The sequence below is a fragment of the Chelonia mydas genome, chromosome 21 (assembly GCF_015237465.2).
Source record: "Chelonia mydas isolate rCheMyd1 chromosome 21, rCheMyd1.pri.v2, whole genome shotgun sequence".
Taxonomy (NCBI): Eukaryota; Metazoa; Chordata; order Testudines; family Cheloniidae; genus Chelonia; species Chelonia mydas.
In genome coordinates, this window is record NC_051261.2 from 5,558,015 (window position 1) to 5,579,148 (window position 21,134).

Below are 21,134 nucleotides of genomic sequence, written 5' to 3' on the forward strand. Positions count from 1 at the left end.
TCAGGCTGCGAGGGTTCTATTTTCAAGGAGCAAGAACTATTTTGAGTCCCTATGCTATCAACACCTCTACTGATTTAGTAGGACACATGGCTCGGAATGTCTACAAAAGAAAATTCTATTTGCACTTGCAATGGGTAAATACGCTTTTCTGATTACTTAACTTGCCTGCTTCAAGAGGAAAAATAGGCAAGAACCAGCCAGAAGCTTGGCATAGAGCAAATCACCTAAACGGAATGTACTTTAACTGGTTGAGCCACAAATTTGACTATATTTTGGGCGTGCATATCAAGTGTTAAAATAGGTCACATTTTTATTCAAAGGTAATTAATATCAAACAGATATTTATAGATTTAGTACAGTCAATGTTTGTGCCCCTTCCCCAAAAGGAACCTTTTTGTTAATTATTAAGCAAGGAGAAGGTGCAGCTTGTGGAAAGCTGTTGTGTATTCTATTTTATTACCAAACCCACATAATTGGAAGAAAAATATCAAGACAAAGAGGAACTGTAAGCAGTTTGTTTTTCCAAATGCTATTTTGCTCACTACTGAAAGGTGAAATTATTTAAAAAAAATTTTTTTCCCCAAAATGTAAGAGAAATTCCATAAACCACCTTCTAATTAAGGGGATTAGGAAGAAACTGTACCTAGGGGCAGGTTATTCCATGATTGTCCACTACAGAGTTTTTTGCATCTTCCTCTAAAGCATCTGGTGATGGCCGCTCTTGGAAACAGCAAACTGCACTAAATGATCCACCTATCCAGTCTAGCAATCCCTATTTCTCTAACTAGAAAGTGACTATAAACAAGAGGGACATAAATCTAATTAATTCATTAGTGAAATGCAAATAACTGAAATTTTTAAATATAATTTGCTATATGATCTTAGAACTAGAGTGAAGGGATTTTTTTAAATAAATGACTTTAAAGTAAGTATGATATTGCAGGTGGAACACCTGTAGATGTCAATGGAAGTTTCATGACTACAGGATTGGACCACAGTTAATTTGTGTCCTTTGGCTGTATGGTGTATATGGAAAAGTGTGGCCTTCATGTGCCTGTGTATGGAACAACACTGCTGCAGACTATATGAATCCTGCATGTGCATAATGTATATTTACAGCTCTGTAGCATACCACCAAGCACATGTGCGCCTGAATTTACAACAAGAATGTTTATGCAGGAACATTAAATGTTACATAATAGTAACTGTAAGAAAAATATCAGCTCTTTCTTACAATCTTCTGCTCAAGGTGAGGCAAGATACTGTTTACAGCAAAATAAAATAAGCAGCTCAGGATATTTTGAACATAGACATATTGCTCTTAGTTTTAGGGGAAGAGAGAAATGGGAACATGTATAAACATTTTCAAAAGCACGCAGTGTTGGCCTGACTCTGCTCCCAGTGAAGGCAATGGGAGTTTTACCATTTATTTCAATCGGAGCTGTGTTAGGTCAATGCTGAGTGCTTTTCAAAATCCCACCCCGTACTTTTAAAATTATATTAACTTTCAAGACCATGTTTATTAGCTGAGCAATTGGTAGCTAGATGGGCAAAAACTTAGATTTCTTACATACAACCAACAATACAACTCTTTCCTCTATGGATCATCTTTAAAGAACATGGATGCATAAAACACCAATTATTATATACCAGAGAAAGAACATAAATGTCAAATCCACTCAATTATACAGGCAACTCTGACATCCAGCCTGATTCTCTTCCCAGAGATAACCACATGGATCTCTCAACTGGTTTTAATGCTGAAATGGCATTAATTCCTCCAGGTAACTCTCTGCAACTGCCCCTGGGGTCTCAGCCATGTGGCAGCAAGCTGTATCCACTGTGTTTGTGTGGAGGGGTGTCCCTTCTTTTTGGATCCATGGTTTTAGGAGACTGCTCCCCTTCTTTGCTCTCTGACCCCCCAGACCCTCTCCCATTTGAGTGGAGGATGACCTAGAAATGCTGAGAGGTGAATCTCAGTGCTGCTCTGGTCTAGCCCCCCCTCTGCCTTAGTTTTTTCTACATGGCTCTGTATGGCTAAATAACCTTTCCATCTCACTATTCAGGGTAGTGCTAAGGGAATACATGTTGGCATAAGAGCAGCTCCTTTATTTGATAACTGAAGCTCGTATCCCTGAGTGAGCCTGTCAGCCAGTGGATTTGAGTGATGGGAGTTTGCTGCTGGGGTTATGCTTGGATTTTTTTGGTGGCTGGATGTGGCAAACCTCCTTGAGCAGATATGAGCTGTCTTGGTGAGAGGAGCATTACAAATGAGCCCCACCTGCTTGCCCACCAGAAGGACTGTAACTTTAATAGTAGCCGCAGATGCTAAAATCAGGGAAGCAGAAAGGGACAAATCATTTCTTACTCTTTTAAACAGCTCGTACTGCACAACATGGAGCCAGCTGAATGATTCAAGGGTGACCTCAGTCTGAAAATAATGTCTGGACTCTCTCTTTGCCTAATGGAGACAGACTGCAGAGGTGACATGCTTGTTCATGGGGGGGAGATGCTACCAAAGGAGATGCCTTATCACTTCAGATGACAAGTGGCTTTGAATAAGAAGTGGAAGGTGTTTGGGCAGGAGAGGGAGTGAAACCCTGGGATGTAGAGAAAGTATCATGGGCGGGGGGAGCCAGGAGGATTGAGCTTTGCACAGGACCCATGGCTCAACATTTCAAACCTCCCACTGGAGAGGCTGCAATGAGACAGAGGTGAACCCCTAGTTTTGAGAAGAAGAGGGTCTGAACCTGAAAATGTTCCATGCACTGAATTCCTGCTGACCAGCCCCACACGGTGGGGAGGGTTGGTAATTCAGCTCCATGGGGGCAAATCAAACACAAGCCATTGTGTAAAAAAGGAATAGATCCAATGAGCTTAAATTTAAAACTTATGCTAATGGCGGAGCTAGGTTAATTATGTTAAATCAGCCGGCCATATAGAAACCGCTCCCCCTCCTCACTTACAGAATTCTTGCAGTGTCTTTAGTGGTGGAACACTCATAAATAGCTTTGTTATCTTTCCAAGAAGTGTTCTGGGGTCTATTCACAGGTGCAAGCAGGATTTCCACCCCTTGTAAAATGGGTAATTCCAGCATACAGTTTATTGTGCACTTTCCTGGTCTCCAGCATGTTAAAAATCTAGTTTCCTCCCATCCAAGGCTGCTTCATTAATGTTTCACTGAATTCAGTTAATGGTTAGGAAAATATTTCTGTGCTCATCACCATCTGTGATTGCTGCAAGAGTGCTTTAATGGCATTTGTAAATAGGTTTTTTTTGCCTTTTGCAGTATGTAGAAAGTGCTAATGCAAACGGCAGAATCATGATGGGAGGTGCGTGCGCTCACACACTTACTCTGCTTCCTCTCCCGCAAAACACAACACAGCGACTCTCAGTATGCACTGTGCCAAGGCTAACCCAGGAATTCCCACTGGGCCAAGGTCCCCTTTGATGTAACTGTTGCTAGTTACGCTCAAGGGAGTTTTGTCAATGAATGGTTTGCACTGAGTCTGCAAGCCCTTATGCACGTGAGTAGCTGTTACTCACAGCAATGACACCACTGAGGTCAGGGCTACTCACATGAGCAAGAGTTGGCAGAATCAGATCCTCGGGCTCTAATCCTGTTCCTGCTGCAGTCACTGGGAGTTGAAGGCACACGGCAGGGTCAATACACAAGGTCAAATTAAAGTCACTGATTTCAGCGGCATTACCAGCCTGAGTTGCTTGACTCCAGCAGCAGCTGTTACAGCAGCTTGAGAGGAAGGTGCTCTTGTCTAAGAGCAATCAGTTGCTTATATGGCTGAGGGAAAGTTTCCCCTGCTTGATTACTGTCGAGGTTCACAAAACAGTCAGGAAGCAGGAACACATATTGCATTAACTCATTGCTGTGGGTGCTAGGTTTGCTACAAAGACGGTTAATGGAGGTGCAGATGATTAGGATATCTCTAGGGGTGGTCCAATCTGGGAAGCCTTTAGTGATACATAGAGACAAGCTTGTTTCACTAGCAATCCACACTTTTATAGCTGGGGAAAAAAAATCATCCTATTAAAGCTCTTCTGCACTGAATGTAAAAGCTAAGCTACTTAACCACATAAGAGAATAAACTTGCTGAGAACTAATATATTCACTGTCACACACCACTAAACACCTCACAAGAGAGCTAATTATTATGTACACATGCATTTTGGTCAAGGCTACGAGTTTGACTCCTCCAAACGTCACTAACTATGCAGAAAAACACGATGCCAGGTTAAGGTGTCTCCTGTGAGACCTATTTAAAATGTTTAAGACAGAGGCAGGAAGTTAAAGGGATTGAGGGCAGCAGAAATGAAAGGGCCGCTCAGTGACCTGTAAGAAGTGGCTTGGTTGTCTCAGTCTAGTTGAGGGAGGACAGATGATCTTACAATAAGAAACACCATAGCAACTGGCATACCTGGTCTGTCTCAGCAAACGTTGGAAGGCAATGGGTCTATTGACCGGGGTTGTGGGGCAAAAGACAAGGAATCAGGACTTCAGAGTTCTTTTCCTAGCTCTACCATGGAGTCACTTTGCCTCAGTTTCTCCAGCTATAAAAGAGTCATGGTAGTACCTTTCTCACAGGCATAATTAGAGAAGGATCATAAAGCGCTTTCCCTCAGATGAAAGTTGCTCTAGGCATGCAAAGTATCAGCATTCTGAAAGGATTGAGTCAGCCTGCAACTGACCTCCTTAGGTCCAAGCAAGAGGCATTTTGTTAGCATAGGGAGATGGGGAGCTTGCCCCACCTGTACCTGTTCTGTGGACAGAGGACTAAAGCATCCTGAATTAGCCAGTCTGCACACCTCAGTTGCACTAAGCTATCGACAAAGGAAAAGGGAGAGAAAATGGCCCAATTTAGGAGCAGCAAAGAAGCTTCTCATGACAGTTGAGAAATTAGTTTAACTTACATTTGTTCACCTGTCTCTTTCCTCCCCCCTTCCCTCAGCTGACTATAAGAGCCCTTTTTGCTGTACACTTAGCCCCTCTCCAGCTGCCACAATGTGTACTCCACCCTCTGATCTCATTGGCTGTCACGGCAAGAAGCAGCGAGTTTTGATTAGCAAAGAAATCTTTCGTCCCACCCCAATATCAAGCCCCTCCCTCCCTCCTTATTTTTGAGAACAGCTGGAGTGAGAAGTTGGGAGGAGAGTTTGTGATTGGGTGGCAGTCAACAGTAGGGTGGGTGAGGCATACCTGTCCAGGTAAGTCAGTGATAGGTCATAAGCTGAACAGAACAGGAGGGGTCTGTTTGGGGTTTTAGTTCCTTGCTTAGAGAAACAGAGACTTTTGATCCTTCTCTCTCTCTTCTAGTTAAGGTGAGTTAATATCTGACTGAGCTGTATTTGTTTAACATAAAGTGAAGAGATTCTAGGATAGTTGGGGAGGAGCTAGGTGGAAAAAGAGGTTTGGGAAAGAGCTTTGGAGTCTAACTCAGATTTCCTCCCCGCCGTTTCAATATCTACTACTGCAATCTGCCTGCTCTGCAGGGGCTGCCGACCAGGTGAAATCCCTTGGGGGTACAATTTCTGGTATCTGGAAAGCTTTCTAGATTTCTCACTGCTTCCTTATTAGTGCTCGAAAAGGTTCCTCTGCAACCAGCTTGGTGACAGAAGTTAAAAGCTTCTAATGAGTGACAAGTAATAGTTTATTTTGCATAGTCTCTAGGGAGAAGGCTGGAGAGAATGGGAGATAAAACTCACAAGGGTGAAATGTAAATCCCATTGACTCTAATGAAGTCAGGATTTTACTCTGGATTCTTTAGCTTCTAGACCCTAAAAATTAAAATGGTTTTATGATCAGTAGTGGTGGGGTGTGTGTGTGTGTGGGGGGGGAGTCTTTAATTTCTTCTAATTTAGAAGCACTTGGTGTTCTTAATACAGTTTCCCATGCTAGTTAGAAGCTAACAAGAAAAGCTTTTATCAATTAGATCTATTTATGTAACCAAGGGGAATTGGTATGACAGTAGCTCTCATCTCCTTTCAGCTTGAGCCTTGATACCTCTGATCCTGTTGTAGAACTAAAGGAGTTGCAACTTTAGCTGCCAAGAATTTTAGTTACGCTTTTTTGTACCTGTGAAAGTGGTCTGTTGAACAGGCTCGTGTCCTTTGCACCTGTGTGCAAAGTGCATGTTTTGTGTACTTGCTCTGCCCTAGCCAAAAACAGCTTCATGAATGTGTTGCTCAAATAGCTGTGTCACTAATATTTGTGTTAGTAGTTGCATTAAAAGCTGCCTTGACATACAGAATTAATGTTGCCTAGCCCATTGCTGACTGAGGGTCAAAGCTTTGAAGGGCAGTTGTAGCAATCCAGCTACCAGCATTTGTTTGGTTTTGGGTGTGTGTTTTTTTTTTTTTTTTTTTTTTTTTGTTAAACTTGATGCTTGTTGGAAAAATGGCTTTTTCCTCAAACAAAAAAAAGTAGAAGAGCTGGGCATTGTTGAAATTTCGTTCCTTGTAGTTTTTAAAAATCAAAATGGTCACTGAACTGTAGTTTGCTGGCACTTTTTTTTTTTTTTTTTTTGGTAGATGGGAAAGTTTTTGATAACTATTTTGAACCTTGCAAAAGGGGAAAAACCTCACTCAATTTTTCTTGTCACTTTTTGCCAGCTATAGTGGGTTGAAGTTCATGATGGAAGATCATGGGGGGGGGGGGGGGAGGCGGAAACAAGAAGGTAAACTCAAATTATTGTTATCTTTCCATTTTTGGTACCTTTGATCTGCCCCATAAGCATGTGCGTATGTCTTGGTAGTCTAGAATGCTTTTCTTCCCCAGCTTTGCCCTAAAGAACAAATGAGACCTTGTGTAGTAATCATGCAACTCTGTATGGTGGTTAGTTGTATATTTTTGTAAATGCCACACTTGTGGCTGTGATACAGATCCAGGTGAACTTTTTGTTCCTAATAATTAGATGAATTTAGGTCTCTTCACAAACAGTGTGACTTGCATCTCTTCATTTTGAACCTAAAGCTCTTGTGCTCAAATTTGGAGAGCCTGTATTTTGTTGTTTGTGATGTGTAACTGGTCACAGGGCATTGTTTCTGTTGTGTGGATGACAAACGCTTGTAAACAGGACGCTGGCTTGAACTAGCCACTTCAGGTTTCAGCCATCACGCAAGTCAGTGTAAGACTGACTTCCGACAAACACCAATTCAATCCTAAATATTTATGGGTGGGGAACTAATGAAGAGCTTACAAGTACCACTGAAGGAAACTTGTGGGTCTCATTCAAACTAATGTTCGCATGTGGCTTCTTGCATTGTTAGCATTACTAAGTCATAGATCCCATGATGTCCTAAGGTCCCTTACACTCAACCTGCTCCTCATATTGCCAAACTGTTGGACAGCTGGCTGTGTTGTTTAAACAAAAAAACCCCCCTACCTGCTTTCCTAGACCAAACGGTGGTGGTTTATTTAAAGTAATACTTTATCGAACATTTAAATTAAGACTGCTGTATGCATTGAGGGATCGTATCTCCTGTGGTGTGTATTGGAATTTATTCTCTCTTTATTCAGGAAAGATTTTAAAAAAAATTCTCAGTCTGACTAATCCTGTATTACTAGATGTGGCTTCGTGATGCTGTTTATTTAATAATAATAATAAAAAAAGCCAGCTGCCACACAGCTGAAAGCCCCACCAGGTTACACTACAAAGAATTGCTTTGCCTTCCCTTCTGATGGGTAATACTGGCTGTATTTTTAGTGGATTAAGTATTTGTGGCCCAGCCCTTCTCCCTTCTTTGATGAATAGGCAGCATGCATCTGGAAAATATGTATCACTCTCTTTTTTTAAATATGCAATATCACTGAGCTGTGTTTCACAATGTTAATATTTCATATCTCAGATTTTATGGCTATAAATAACTACACTTTTTTAAGCTAACTTTTAGCCTTTGTTAACTTGAGTTAATCGCACACCCTAAATCCTTAGCAGCGCATTCTAGCGTTAAGCCTATAAAAGGCCATCTCATTCTTGGTCAACATTTGACCTCCATTTCATATCTTCACATTTGCTGAAATACTTGGCGCTTTCTCTGCCTCCATAAAGCATTGTCACTGGATACTGTACATACAAACTTCTCTAAAAGCAACATGTTTAAAACAACCCTCTCGTCTGAGCTTGCCATCAGGTATAAGGAGCTGGAAGTCTCTTGGGAGCTAATTACAGATAACAATACACTTGAGTTTAGCCTCTATTTTAAACATATTAGCCTAGAAACATTCAAATACCTGCTGGTATATCGGGGGAAGAAGTGACCTCTAGAAAAGCAGCCATTGCATATGGGCTGTGCATTCATCAGTTACAATTTCCTAGCTATTTCTTTTACTCGTGACATTGTCTCTGCAGTGGTCGTTTTGACACGTTGGACTTAGAGGGCTTGTCATACAATAATTCACAAAATAGGTAATATTTGCACCACATTGACTGTAATGGTCCTAACAAATGTGGGTCAGAGATCTGATCTTAGTCTAAATACCAGTTGCCCATGATGGGAGGGAAAGATATTGATCAGCAGCTGGATGACTTTTAGAATGTGTAGAGGGTGGGGTTGGCAATTTTATGATGCAGGGCTGGTCACAGATTTAATTATTGAGCTTGTGAGAGTGTGGTCACAAGGCAGCATGGTCTAGTGGCTAGAGTAGGGAGAGAAGCCAGTGCTCCATTCTCAGCTCTGCTACTGCCCTGCTGTGGGACTTTGGCAAGTTGTTTAGCTTCTGATTGTTTATGTGGAAAATGGGGATAATTCACTCCCGCTCTGCATAGTGCTTTAAATCCTAGGATGAAAGAAGAATTCAATGTTTTGTACGTAACTAGAATTTCACTGATCCAAGGAAAAATACATCTGCATGTGTCTCTGAATTTCAACTTCCATAATATATATAATTTTAAATCAAAGCTCTCAGTACACCCACAGTCCCATTAAATGAGTTACTACAGTTTATCTGGGCCTCTGAATCCAGTTTCACGGAGACCCTTAGCAAACCTAGGGCTGTCTAAAGCAAGACCCTTTCCTCTTAGCATTACTGATATGTCTTTCTCCAGAGAGAACAAGGAACCTCTGAGGTGCTCTTCTTCACACAGGCTATGCCATGAACACACCCACCTAAACTCATGACTTAGGTAAACAAGCACCTCTCCCTGTGGCAGCTGACAAACTTGCATCATTTAGGTGTGGGGTGGAAAAAAACTAGCACCTTGCAAAGAGGAAGCTTATGGTAAAGAAATATGCTAACCAGTTTAGTTAGCAGGCTGGTAAGATTTAGCCCCACCTGTTAAACTCTCCAAAATACCTTGGCTATGTTTTTTCAGTCTTGTCTATGCTACGAATTTTACCCTCTTCTGCCAATGGATGCAGTTGAACCAGCAGTAAAAATTGTTTAAAACAGCAAGTGGAGACAAGGACAAAGTGAAGTGGTCAGCACAATTTCAGAAATTGCTTCATCCCATCCTAGCATGTGGACTGAGCCTAGCTGAGCTGAGAACTAACCATTGCATTGCTTTTGCTCTTTGGCTTTCTTTTCCCTTGCCCATTAATCACTACCTTACCCATGTTGCAGAGACCCCCTAGACTGTCAGTGGATAGCGACAGCTTGTGATCACTACCAAAGTGGGCTCAGTTTGAATCAGTGGCATTTACCCTATTACAGGTCTATTGAGCCCTGGAGTCTTCCAGATGACTATTTTAAAAAAAAAAGTCACTAACTTGTGAACAGTTCTTCGGAACAAAAGGATGGCCACTTCAAACAAATCTGAAGTCCTCATTGCTTCCCTAGAGTTGAATGCAAATATAACTGATGTGTCTGATTTGGTGTGAGTGAGTTCCAAGCATAACTAATACAATACTGAGCACATCATGCTCTTTCTGCAGCTTGAGTTGGAACTGCTCTACACCTGCTCCTGGAAGTTCTTGCCGCGGTGATTTGTGATATGCCAAAAGAGGATTTGTGGCTAGGGACAGCTGGTCAAGGTTCTGGCAGTTGTGACAGCATGGTCAGCACTATCTCAAGCCACTCTGAATTTGTAAGTAAATATTTTAAGTAACCTTTATTTTCCAGGGCTAGCAGCTGGTGGCCCTGTAAGTTCTGAAGGAGGGATTCTAGGTAGGCAGAAAGTGCTGTTCTATTTTTTTTTAAATACATATTTGTACTGGGGTAGGATAAAGAAGCCCCTGTCATGGATCAAGACCCCATTGTATTACTTACTGTATAAACATGGAACAAAAGGATGGTTCCTGCCCCAAAGAGTTTGCAGTTTTTTCATTGATTCTCTTTCTCTGGTATATTCCAGCAATCAAACCATAGTGCAGCACAAACACAGGCGATCACTAAGCCTAAGCAAAGAGAGTGAAGCCCAGTCCTATAAAAGACTCATCACCACAGGCATGAATCAGTACAGCTGAATTGTGATGCCAAACTCCTTCTCTGGCTCCAAAGCAATCGTAACGCTGCTGCTCTCAGTCAAGCACCCTGGGCAGTTGAACTGCGATGGCATTGCTTAAGAGCTATACATTATGGAGCTCCCAGCCGGTAGCTCAATGGAAGAGTGTCGTGAGAGACCCATGCAGTGGCAAACTTAAGTTTACAAAACAAGCTGATCACCTGCTCCCAACTGATGTGCAGGTTGGCTTGGTCTGTGTTTGCCGATGTGCGCAACTTTGCGTAGCTCAGAATGGCTTGGCCAGTGGGGACTATCATTTTGCCTCTTCTGAATTGCTAGAGCCCTGAATCCAGCCTGGGTTGTGTCAGGGGGCCGGGCCCATGCACTCCACTCCGTACGTAGAAGGAGTCTAGCTGGCTAGATCTCCTGAGCGGGACCAAAGTGTGACTAACTATAACAAAGTTGACTCCAAGTTAATCTAAAGGAGATATGTATTAAACCACACTCCACTTAGATTTAATTCCAAGTGAGTCAGTAATGAAACCAGTGATTGATTTGGCCCATTAAATGGTGAAAATCATGCATTTGCACCTATCCATTAGTGCTAGTTGGCATCAAACACATTTCAGGATTAGGGAGACTAATTACTCCTCTCTGACTTCGAGCATATTGCAATGAACTCACTGCAGTTCTGTACAGAACAGGCCCTCCGTGCTATTGCACACCAGAAATAGACCTGTGTATAACTAAGGGATGGGCAGACTAGTTGCTGTATGATACCAGATCCAGCTTGATGTTTTTTTCCAAAATAAGGGAGGTCCCCCCCCCCCCCACCCCGCGAGGTGGAGGTTTGTGTGTCATGGTTAATACATGTTTTCCCTTCCATGCCTTCAGTTTTATAGGCATCTAAAGCTGCATTGCAGAGTTGAATAACATCTTCCATTGGCCCTGAAACTAATGATGATGTGACACAGCAGAAGAGTTGCTTACGGTCCAGTGATAATTGAGACGGATCCTACAGTGCTTCTTTAAAAGACGGGCGGGGCGGGGGGGTTACAGAGCATGGAGAGCAGCCATCATACTCCTGAGACCTCTGAATTTCTGGATGCTTAGCCACATTTCCAAAACTCAATATGGCTGATCCATACAAATGTGGCCTGTCTACAGTACAACTAGCCAGACAAATGTGTTACGGGATTACTGATGCTTCAAAGGAAAGTTAGTGGCTGCTGCTGGGGGCAGGATTCTAATTGCTTGATCAGGAATGGTAGATCCTCAGAGGCTGTTTGATTATACTCATAAATGAGGTTGCCCTTAAGTAGTGCTTCTGGTAGTGTGGCTAAGTTGTTGTCACTTGGCAGACTGGCAGTTTCTGGGTATTCAACAGTTAGATCCTGCAGGAGAGAGCTGTCCTTGGCTTCATTTAAACGATAAATTCGATTGTAAACCTCATTATGCCTAATTTCCCCATTTGTGGTTTTGTTTTTTTCTTTTAGAGTGATAACAGCTATGACTATTTATCTATCGAGGAAAAGGAATGTTTGATGTTCCTAGAAGAAACTATTGATTCTCTGGATACGGAAGCAGACAGTGGGGTTTCTGCTGATGAGACTGATTATGCTGAACGTTCTGAGCTCCCCAGAACATGGCCAAAGAGAGACTTTGTTCCAAAAAGTAAGGTTAAAACTTGCATTCTGAACCCCAGAGAACTCAGGGCCTTCTGTGACCAGGACTGAAAGCCCCGTGACACAGGAAATCTTAGCAGAGGGGACAGAATGTTGTCCGAGCTTCCCTCATACAGTAAACACCTGGTAGTGCACAACTGACTAGAAAAATCTGTGCTGGGGTAGGGAGAAGGGACTAAAGTTTGTCTGTCTCCAATGCACCTAGTGTAGATTACCCTTGGAGAAGAGCCTGCTGGTTGTCCTGGTAAAGGTAAATAGCTAGTCTGCAAAAGTGTAGGACAAAATATCTATATGCTGTTTACCCTAGAAAATATTAAATGTCAATCTCTAGGACTGATCAGGCAATCTGTGTGTCACTAACTGCAAACTTAATATCTTTGCAATAAGAAAATATATTCACCTCCCCAGTGCTAAGATCCCCCTCGTACATTTTTTGAAGTTGGGTATCTTGGCTCTGTTCATTGGCAGCCCCATTAAAAAGGTTAGCTCTGTATGTAACTACTGGGTGGTCTTGATGCGATGCTCTGCATGTAGGTGCATACTTAACACTTACCTTTTTGTCTAGATTTGGACAGTGGGTCTCTCACTGAAAGCTTTGGTCAGCTACATGAAGTACAACAAAAGGGTGATAAGCATGGATCGCTTCTCTCAAGGTCTGCTCCAGGGGTGGTTACAAGCTCAGGCTACCGCAGCCTTCCAAGGAGTGTCAACGCAGCAAGCGCACAAACCACCACCAAGGTTTCTGTCAGCAAAGCAACTGACGGTCCAACTCCAACAGCTCAAGAGACAGGGAAGTCTTCGTGGAAGATGCCCAAGGAAAGGGGGATTGAGGACACGTCAAATCACCAGCCCAGAGTGAGTACTCAGATGAAGCCATCAGACTTGGAGTCTGTACTTATCCACCCCCCTGAACCCTTCCAGGATCCCCGAAGCAAGGGATCTGCTAATGGCAGTGAAGACAAACTACTACCTGAGGCAGCAACGGGGAACAAGGCTGAAGTTGCACCACAGCCTTCTGCTCCGGAGAATGCAAGGCTGCCTCTGAAAGAGGAGAAGAAACATTGTGAGAAGGGACGAGAGAGAGCCACTGATCCTCAAGGCAATCAAGAGAAATTACCCTCAAAAGAAGCTTCTCTGGATTCAATCATCAAGCCAGGGCCTCCCACAGCCCCAAAGCCAAGAAAACTGCCACCAAATATTATCCTTAAACCTAGCAAAATCAGACCAGCACCACTCTTAGACCCCAATCACAATAGAAAAGGGCCTTCTCCATCTTCACCCAAGTACAAATCCAGCACCAGTGACTCTTCTGTGGAAAAGCAGGAAAGAGCCAGGTGGGAGGCATTGGAGAAGTTGGGACTCCTACATGATAAAGGAAGGGAATCTAAAGTCCATGTTGTCAGACCTCCTACTGCTCCCAAACCAAACCCTGTCCTCATTCCTAGGGCTGGTAGTAGGGATAACTTAAACGGTGATGATGGGACTGGTGCTCCTATGAATGAGAAACCTGATCATGCTCCAGGTTTAAATCCAGCAGAGCGTGCGGCTCCTGGCTTGAGCCAGACAATCAAATCCAACTCCTTGGAGCGTTCAGGCATAGGTCGGAGCAGGGAGGACCAGAACATGGACAGCAGCTCGCTTGGCAAAACATCAGTCTCTAAGATGCTGGCTCTCAGTGTTCTCAGGAATAACCGAACACGCCCAGCTTCCCTTGGCACAAAGGAAGACTTTATTGAATTCAAAGCATCCAAAACTGATGATAAGGAGCTGGGGAAAGGTGACAAGCACAACTCTTACCCGTTGCTGAAGTTTCCCCGGCCTACTTGTGTCAGTGTAAAAATCACCCCTAAAGGAGCAACAGATGAAAACCGGCGGGAGGCTCTGAAAAAACTTGGCCTACTGAAGGAATAAACAATCCAACACTTTGTGCAAATTCACCTATGTTTTTATGCTATGAATACAGGAACTTCTGTCCTTCCTCTTCAGCAAAGTGGGACAAACTGTTTGGGTGAACGCAGCAAAGTCTTGTAACAGGGTTCTAGGCACACAGATTAATTCTGCACACTCTGAACTGGCAGCATGAAAATGAGCATCTTCACAGTTTGATTTCTACCCCTCCAGGGCCTCAGGAGGACTGGCCTGAATTAATACTGTGATTAAAATTATTCAAAGCTTCATGCTAAATAGACATCACGTGTATATATTGTGTATAATTATTTATATGTAATGGGAATAAGTATATGGATGGGAACATTCCCTTAAATGTTTTATTGCATTTGCTCCCCTAAATGTTCACTGTTTGGAAACCATGAACTCCTGGCATGTGGTTTGAGGGGGGGGGCGGGGTGGGGAGGTAGCCAATCTGGGAAAGACAGGATGGCAGGATTTGGCTCGGGGGTGTGTGTGTGTGTGTGTGTTATTATTCAAAGCTTTCTGGGACCTGCTCATCTCATTGGGCACATGCACGTACCTCCTGAAGCCAATGGGAGCGATGCATGTGCAACTGCTAGTGTGATCAGGACCTGGATATTTTAGCCCAGATAGCAGTGAGAAGTAAGTGTGCTTGATGCTGCTCTGCCAGTCGCCTTTCAGGCAATCGAACTTGTGTAGGTATCCGATTCAGAACTGCTGCCCAATATGAGGGGGGAAAATACAGATGAGTAGAAGTTGATGTTGTTGTTTGCTTTCGTGAACTTTTATCTGACCTCTGGTTTATTATATCCAGCTGTATGAGCAAACTACTGCTGACGCCTTGTGTGCTTTTATGTTATGCCCCTTTTATCTTAGAGGTTTTTTATTTTGGTAATAAACTATTTTAAATGGCCAAATGACTATATATTGTGGATTTCCTCTTTTAAAAAGACAGTATGTTTCAACAGTTAAGTGTTGGGAGGGTAGGAAGAACAAGTTTTATTCTTAAATGTCCTCTCAATCTGGAGCAGTGAACCAATAAGGAAACTGTTACCTCTGCACTTGAGTGGTATGGCAACTTTTTAGGTTCTATTTTAATGTGGTGTTTACGTCCATTTCTATAATATGACGGCGTTTACTGGTCTTGCTGTGAGATTAAGTGCAACCCACTAAAGTAAGCAGGGTTGTGCTGGATGGTGGCCAGAGCAAAACTTGATTCAACTTCTGAACTGACCTTTATATGGTCAGTTATTCTAGCACATTAGATTAGAGAGATGCAGTAGCTACCACTAAGACTAAATCTTTCTCTGCTATGGGCTTGGCTTCCTCTCCAAGTTCATTGCATACAATACACTTTTTAAATTTTTATAGGTTAATTGGATCTATTCATGAGCAATGAAGCCTTGCCCTGACTTGGCAAAACTTGCAATAATGCATGTATCTAGGGGCAACATAGTCAACTCTAACTAATCATTGGACACATAGCATTCTTCCAGCAATGTCCCACATGGGTTTTACATCAGTTACTATGGAAGACAATATTTTTCCTTCAGTGGAAATAGCTGCCTGAGGCTAGAGGAAGAGTTGCTCGTCCTTCTGGGTGATCACGTCAGCGCTACAGAAGATCCTGCAAGGCCTGAGCTGGTGAGCAGGACAACTACAGTTCTGGACTTTCAAATCTCCACTCTACAGCACAAACTTTTGTACAATCAGAACCGTGGGTTGGTGTTACACTCAGCTGACCTTTGTGCTGGAGAGAGAAACGTGTTACACAATGTCACAGTTGAGACAAGGGCGACGCCTGCCCCTCCAAACTGACTTGGTACTGACAGGAGCACAGGTAGGGACCTGTCAGAACCTACATTCTCCTGTGAGGGTGCTGGCCAGTGGTAGGCTGCTATGCCACACCTCCTGTAACTTTCCTGCTCCTAGAAAGTAGAATTAATGGAGATTACACCAAATATGAGCCCCAGGAGGATACAGGATGGGTTAAAAAGGATTACAAGGGAGAATGGGAATGGAAAGAACTTGCAGCCAGAGGGAACAGGGGATAGACTGGAGAATAGCACCGTCACTAGGAAAAGGCAGGTCTATGTGATTGGGGACTCTTTACTGAGAAGAATAGATAGGCCTGTAACCAGAGCTGATCCAGAAAATAGGAGGGTGTGCTGTCTTCCGGGTGCTAAGATACGGGATGTAGACCTGAGGTTGAAAAGGATTCTAAAGGGAGCGGGAAAGAATCCCCTAATTATCCTTCATGTGGGAACAAATGATACGGCTAGATTCTCGCTGGAAAGTATTAAGGGAGACTATGTTAGGCTGGGGAGGACACTTAAGGAAATTGAGGCTCAGGTGATCTTTAGTGGGATTCTGCCTGTTCCTAGAGAAGGGCAACAAAGGTGTGACAAGATTATGACTATCAATAGATGGCTTAGGCAGTGGTGCTATAAGGAGGGCTTTGGGATGTATGGCCATTGGGAGGCATTCATGGATAGAGGACAGTTCTCTCGGGATGGACTTCATCTGAGTAGGGAAGGAAATAGACTTCTAGGATGGAGGCTGGCACAACTGATTAAGAGAGCTTTAAACTAGGAATTTGGGGGAGATGGTTGGGAGATGTCCAGGTAATCTCCACGCCAGAATTCAGCATAGAGTGGAAAGAAAATGAAGTAAGAGTGGATACAGCTGTAGGTAGGAGGAAGGGCAGTGTAGATACAAGTCTAATAGGTTATACTGGTAGTAAAATAACCGTGCCTAATAGGGTACAGAATGTGAGTGAGGCTAAACAGCAAAAATTAAGATGTTTGTACACTAATGCAAGGAGCCTAGGTAACAAAATGGAGGAACTAGAGTTACTGGTGCAGGAAGTGAAACCAGATATCATAGGTATAACAGAGACCTGGTGGAATAGTAGTCATGACTGGGCTACAGGTATTGAAGGGTATGTGCTGTTTAGGAAAGACCGAAATAAAGGTAAAGGTGGTGGAGTAGCACTGTATATCAATGATAAGATAGAATGTAAAGAAATAAGAAGCGATGAAATGGGTATGACTGAGTCTGTCTGGGCAAAAATTAAATTGGGGAAGAAAACTATTAGAGCCTCCCCTGGGATAGTGCTTGGGGTGGGCTATAGACCGCCGGGATCTAATTTGGATATGGATAGAGCCCTTTTTAATGTTTTTAATAAAGTAAATACTAATGGAAACTGTGTGATCATGGGAGACTTTAACTTCCCAGATATAGACTGGAGGACGAGTGCTAGTAATAATAATAGGGCTCAGATTTTCCTAGATGCGATAGCTGATGGATTCCTTCAGCAAGTAGTTGCTGAACCGACTAGAGGGGATGCCATTTTAGATTTGGTCTTGGTGAGTAATGAGGACCTCATAGAGGAAATGGTTGTAGGGGATAATCTTGGCTCAAGTGATCATGAGCTAATTCAGTTCAAACTGAATGGAAGGATTAACAAAAATAAATCTGCGACTAGGGTTTTTGATTTCAAAAGGGCTGACTTTCAAAAATTAAGGAAATTAGTTAGGGAAGTGGATTGGACTGAAGAATTTATGGGTTTAAAGGTAGAGCAGGCCTGGGATTATTTTAAATTAAAGCTGCAGAAGCTATCGGAAGCCTGCATCCCAAGAAAGGGGAAAAAATTCATAGGCAGGAGTTGTAGACCAAGCTGGATGAGCAAGCATCTTAGAGAGGTAATTAAGAAAAAGCAGAAAGCATATAGGGAGTGGAAGAAGGGAGGGATCAGTAAGGCAAGCTACCTTATTGAGGTCAAAATATGTAGGGATAAAGTGAGACAGGCTAAAAGTCAAGTAGAGTTGGACCTTGCAAAGGGAATTAAAACCAATAGTAAAAGGTTCTATAGTCATATAAATAGGAAGAAAACAAAGAAAGAGGAAGTGGGACCGCTAAAAACTGAGGATGGAGTGGAGGTCAAGGATAATCTAGGCATGGCCCAATATCTAAACAAATACTTTGCCTCAGTCTTTAATAAGACTAAAGAGGATCTTAGGGATAATGGTAGCATGATAAATGGGAATGAGGATATGGAGGTAGACATCACCATATCTGAGGTAGAAGCGAAACTCAAACAGCTTAATGGGACTAAATCGGGGGGCCCAGATAATCTTCATCCAAGAATATTAAAGGAATTGGCACAAGAAATTGCAAGCCCATTAGCGAGAATTTTTAATGAATCTGTAAACTCAGGGGTTGTACCGTATGATTGGAGAATTGCTAACATAGTTCCTATTTTTAAGAAAGGGAAAAAAAGTGATCCAAGTAATTATAGGCCTGTTAGTTTGACATCTGTAGTATGCAAGGTCTTGGAAAAAATTTTGAAGGAGAAGGTAGTTAAGGACATTGAAGTCAATGGTAAATGGGACAAAATACAACATGGTTTTACAAAAGGTAGATCGTGCCAAACCAACCTGATCTCCTTCTTTGAGAAAGTAACAGATTTTTTAGATAAAGGAAACGCAGTGGATCTAATTTACTTAGATTTTAGTAAGGCGTTTGATACGGTGCCACATGGGGAATTATTAGTTAAATTGGATAAGATGGGCATCAATAGGAAAATTGAAAGGTGGATAGGGAATTGGTTAAAGGGGAGACTACAACGGGTCCTACTGAAAGGTGAACTGTCAAGTTGGAGGGAGGTTACCAGTGGAGTTCCTCAGGGATCGGTTTTGGGACCAATCTTATTTAATCTTTTTATTACTGACCTGGGCACAAAAAGTGGGAGTGTGCTAATAAAGTTTGCAGATGATACAAAGCTGGGAGGTATTGCTAATTTAGAGAAGGATAGGGATACCCTACAGGAGGATCTGGATGACCTTGTAAACTGGAGTAATAGGAATAGGATGAAATTTAATAGTGAGAAGTGTAAGGTCATGCATTTAGGGATTAATAACAAGAATTTTAGTTATAAGCTAGGGACGCATCAACTAGAAGTAACGGAGGAGGAAAAGGACCTTGGAGTATTGGTTGATCATAGGATGACTATGAGCTGCCAATGTGATATGGCTGTGAAAAAAGCTAATGTCGTCTTGGGATGCATCAGGAGAGGTATTTCCAGTAGGGATAAGGAGGTCTTAGTACCGTTATATAAGGCACTGGTGAGACCTCACCTGGAGTACTGTGTGCAGTTCTGGTCTCCCATGTTTAAGAAGGATGAATTCAAACTGGAACAGGTACAGAGAAGGGCTACTAGGATGATCCGAGGAATGGAAAACTTGTCTTATGAAAGGAGACTCAGGGAGCTTGGCTTGTTTAGCCTAACTAAAAGAAGGTTGAGGGGAGATATGATTGCTCTCTATAAATATATCAGAGGGATAAATACCAGAGAGGGAGAGGAATTATTTAAACTCAGTACCAATGTGGACACAAGAACAAATGGATATAAACTGGCCACTAGGAAATTTAGATTAGAAATTAGACGAAGGTTTCTAACCATCAGAGGAGTGAAGTTTTGGAATAGCCTTCCGAGGGAAGTAGTGGGGGCAAAAGATCTATCTTGCTTTAAGATTAAACTCGATAAGTTTATGGAGGAGATGGTATGATGGGATAACATGGCTTTGGTAATTAAATATTCATGGTAAATAGGCCCAATGGCCTGTGATGGGTTTTAGATGGGGTAAGATCCAAGTTACCCGGGAAAGAATTTTCTGTAGTATCTGGCTGATGAATCTTGCCCATATGCTCAGGGTTTAGCTGATCGCCATATTTGGGGTCGGGAAGGAATTTTCCTCCAGGGCAGATTGGAAGGCCCTGGAGGTTTTTCGCCTTCCTCTGTAGCATGGGGCACGGATCACTTGCTGGAGGATTCTCTGCTCCTTGAGGTCTTTAAACTACAATTTGAGGACTTCAATAGCACAGATATAGGTGTGAGGTTTTTTTTGTGGGAGTGGTGGGTGAAATTCTGTGGCCTGCGTTGTGCAGGAGGTCAGACTAGATGATCATAATGGTCCCTTCTGACCTAAATATCTATGAATCTATGAATCTAGGTGAAATTTCAACAAAAAGGGGGCTGCAAACAGATTTTTCTTCTCCCCCCCCCCCCCCCCAAGCTATTCTTCAGTTACTCCGTCACTTATTCTACACTACTGAACTATAATTCTCTGGTTATATAGTGCATCACCATTTTAACCACCCAGGAGCCCAGAAACTTTTTTTTTTTTTTTTAATTAATCTGGAGACCAGGACCTTAGACCATTTCTGAGCCATGACAGCAGTCATGCATAGCCCATGTTATTAGAATAGCAAAAGCCAGTTCCTGTGGCATAGAGGTGAGACCCTTAAAAAGCTGGTTGGGGCCTGCCTGCTCCGGCCCCCTTACCAATTCAGGGTTGAACACTACTCTAGACACTTCCTTTTTATTTAAGAGTGCCAGCCTGGACTGTCTGAGGAGGCTGCCTGCAATAGCAGCATGCTGGACTTTGACCCAGGAATTCCCTTCCACTCCTATAGAACTCATTAGTGCCAACCAAGTCCTTGGAAGACTCTTCCACGTTTTAAATAGGTCACCAGGGGAAGATTTTTCTCCCCTTGTCAGCCTTGAGTTAGGTTTGTTTGCTCTCTTTCCCTGGAGGGTTCTCTGATATCCTGCAGTATCCAGCCCCTGTCTATATGTTCCTAGGCCTTGCCTCTATTATTGTAAGCTCCTCGAATTGCTGTGGCCTGGCTTCTTGTACAAAATGCTGTCACTCACTATAAAAGAGAGCTGAACAGAAATGGTGGTAGTAGCAATGAAAAAATTGCTTCAGATTTACAAAGCTCAGACAATCAATGGATATTTCAACTTTTATTACATAAAAAACCATCTGTTATGGTGAGGCTCTGTTACTTTGCTCAGGTTATGGGAATTTGAGGCTCCACCTCCCAAATGTAAAAGAGGCATTTAATAAATTTACTCAACTTCTGGCTTTCCCTTGCTACCCTCTCCCCTGTCCAAGAAGTGGGGTGCAGGGAGAGAGCATGGTAAACAGCTGTTGGACTACTCTTCAAGCTAATGCACATCTCACAGAGCTGAAAGTCATAAGTTGTACCTGTCGCATTGATCCCCTTAGGCTTCCTGGGATCTTCTGCTGCTCTAATGTGAACACTTGTAAGCCTGGCAACTCTTCCCGTAGCCTTA

At 42.7% G+C, this 21,134-nt stretch overlaps 1 protein-coding gene across 5 annotated transcripts; it reads left to right on the top strand.

Annotated features, from left to right (window-relative positions):
* Positions 1–5,049: 5,049 nt before the first annotated feature.
* Positions 5,050–14,903, top strand: C21H1orf116 (chromosome 21 C1orf116 homolog). Of its 5 annotated transcripts, none has more exons than XM_027827505.3 (4): positions 5,050–5,334; positions 9,886–10,037; positions 11,891–12,068; positions 12,645–14,903. In XM_027827505.3, exons 2-4 carry the CDS (start codon positions 9,945–9,947, stop codon positions 13,988–13,990), a joined length of 1,617 nt encoding a protein of 538 aa, XP_027683306.2. In that variant the 5' UTR covers positions 5,050–5,334; positions 9,886–9,944; the 3' UTR covers positions 13,991–14,903. The 5 variants fall into 5 exon arrangements, with proteins under 5 accessions (XP_027683306.2, XP_007065144.2, XP_027683308.2 ...); XM_007065082.4 differs by having other exon boundaries at positions 5,102–5,220; XM_043533501.1 differs by lacking the exon at positions 5,050–5,334 and adding an exon at positions 5,393–5,519.
* The last annotated feature ends 6,231 nt before the right edge of the window (positions 14,904–21,134 follow it).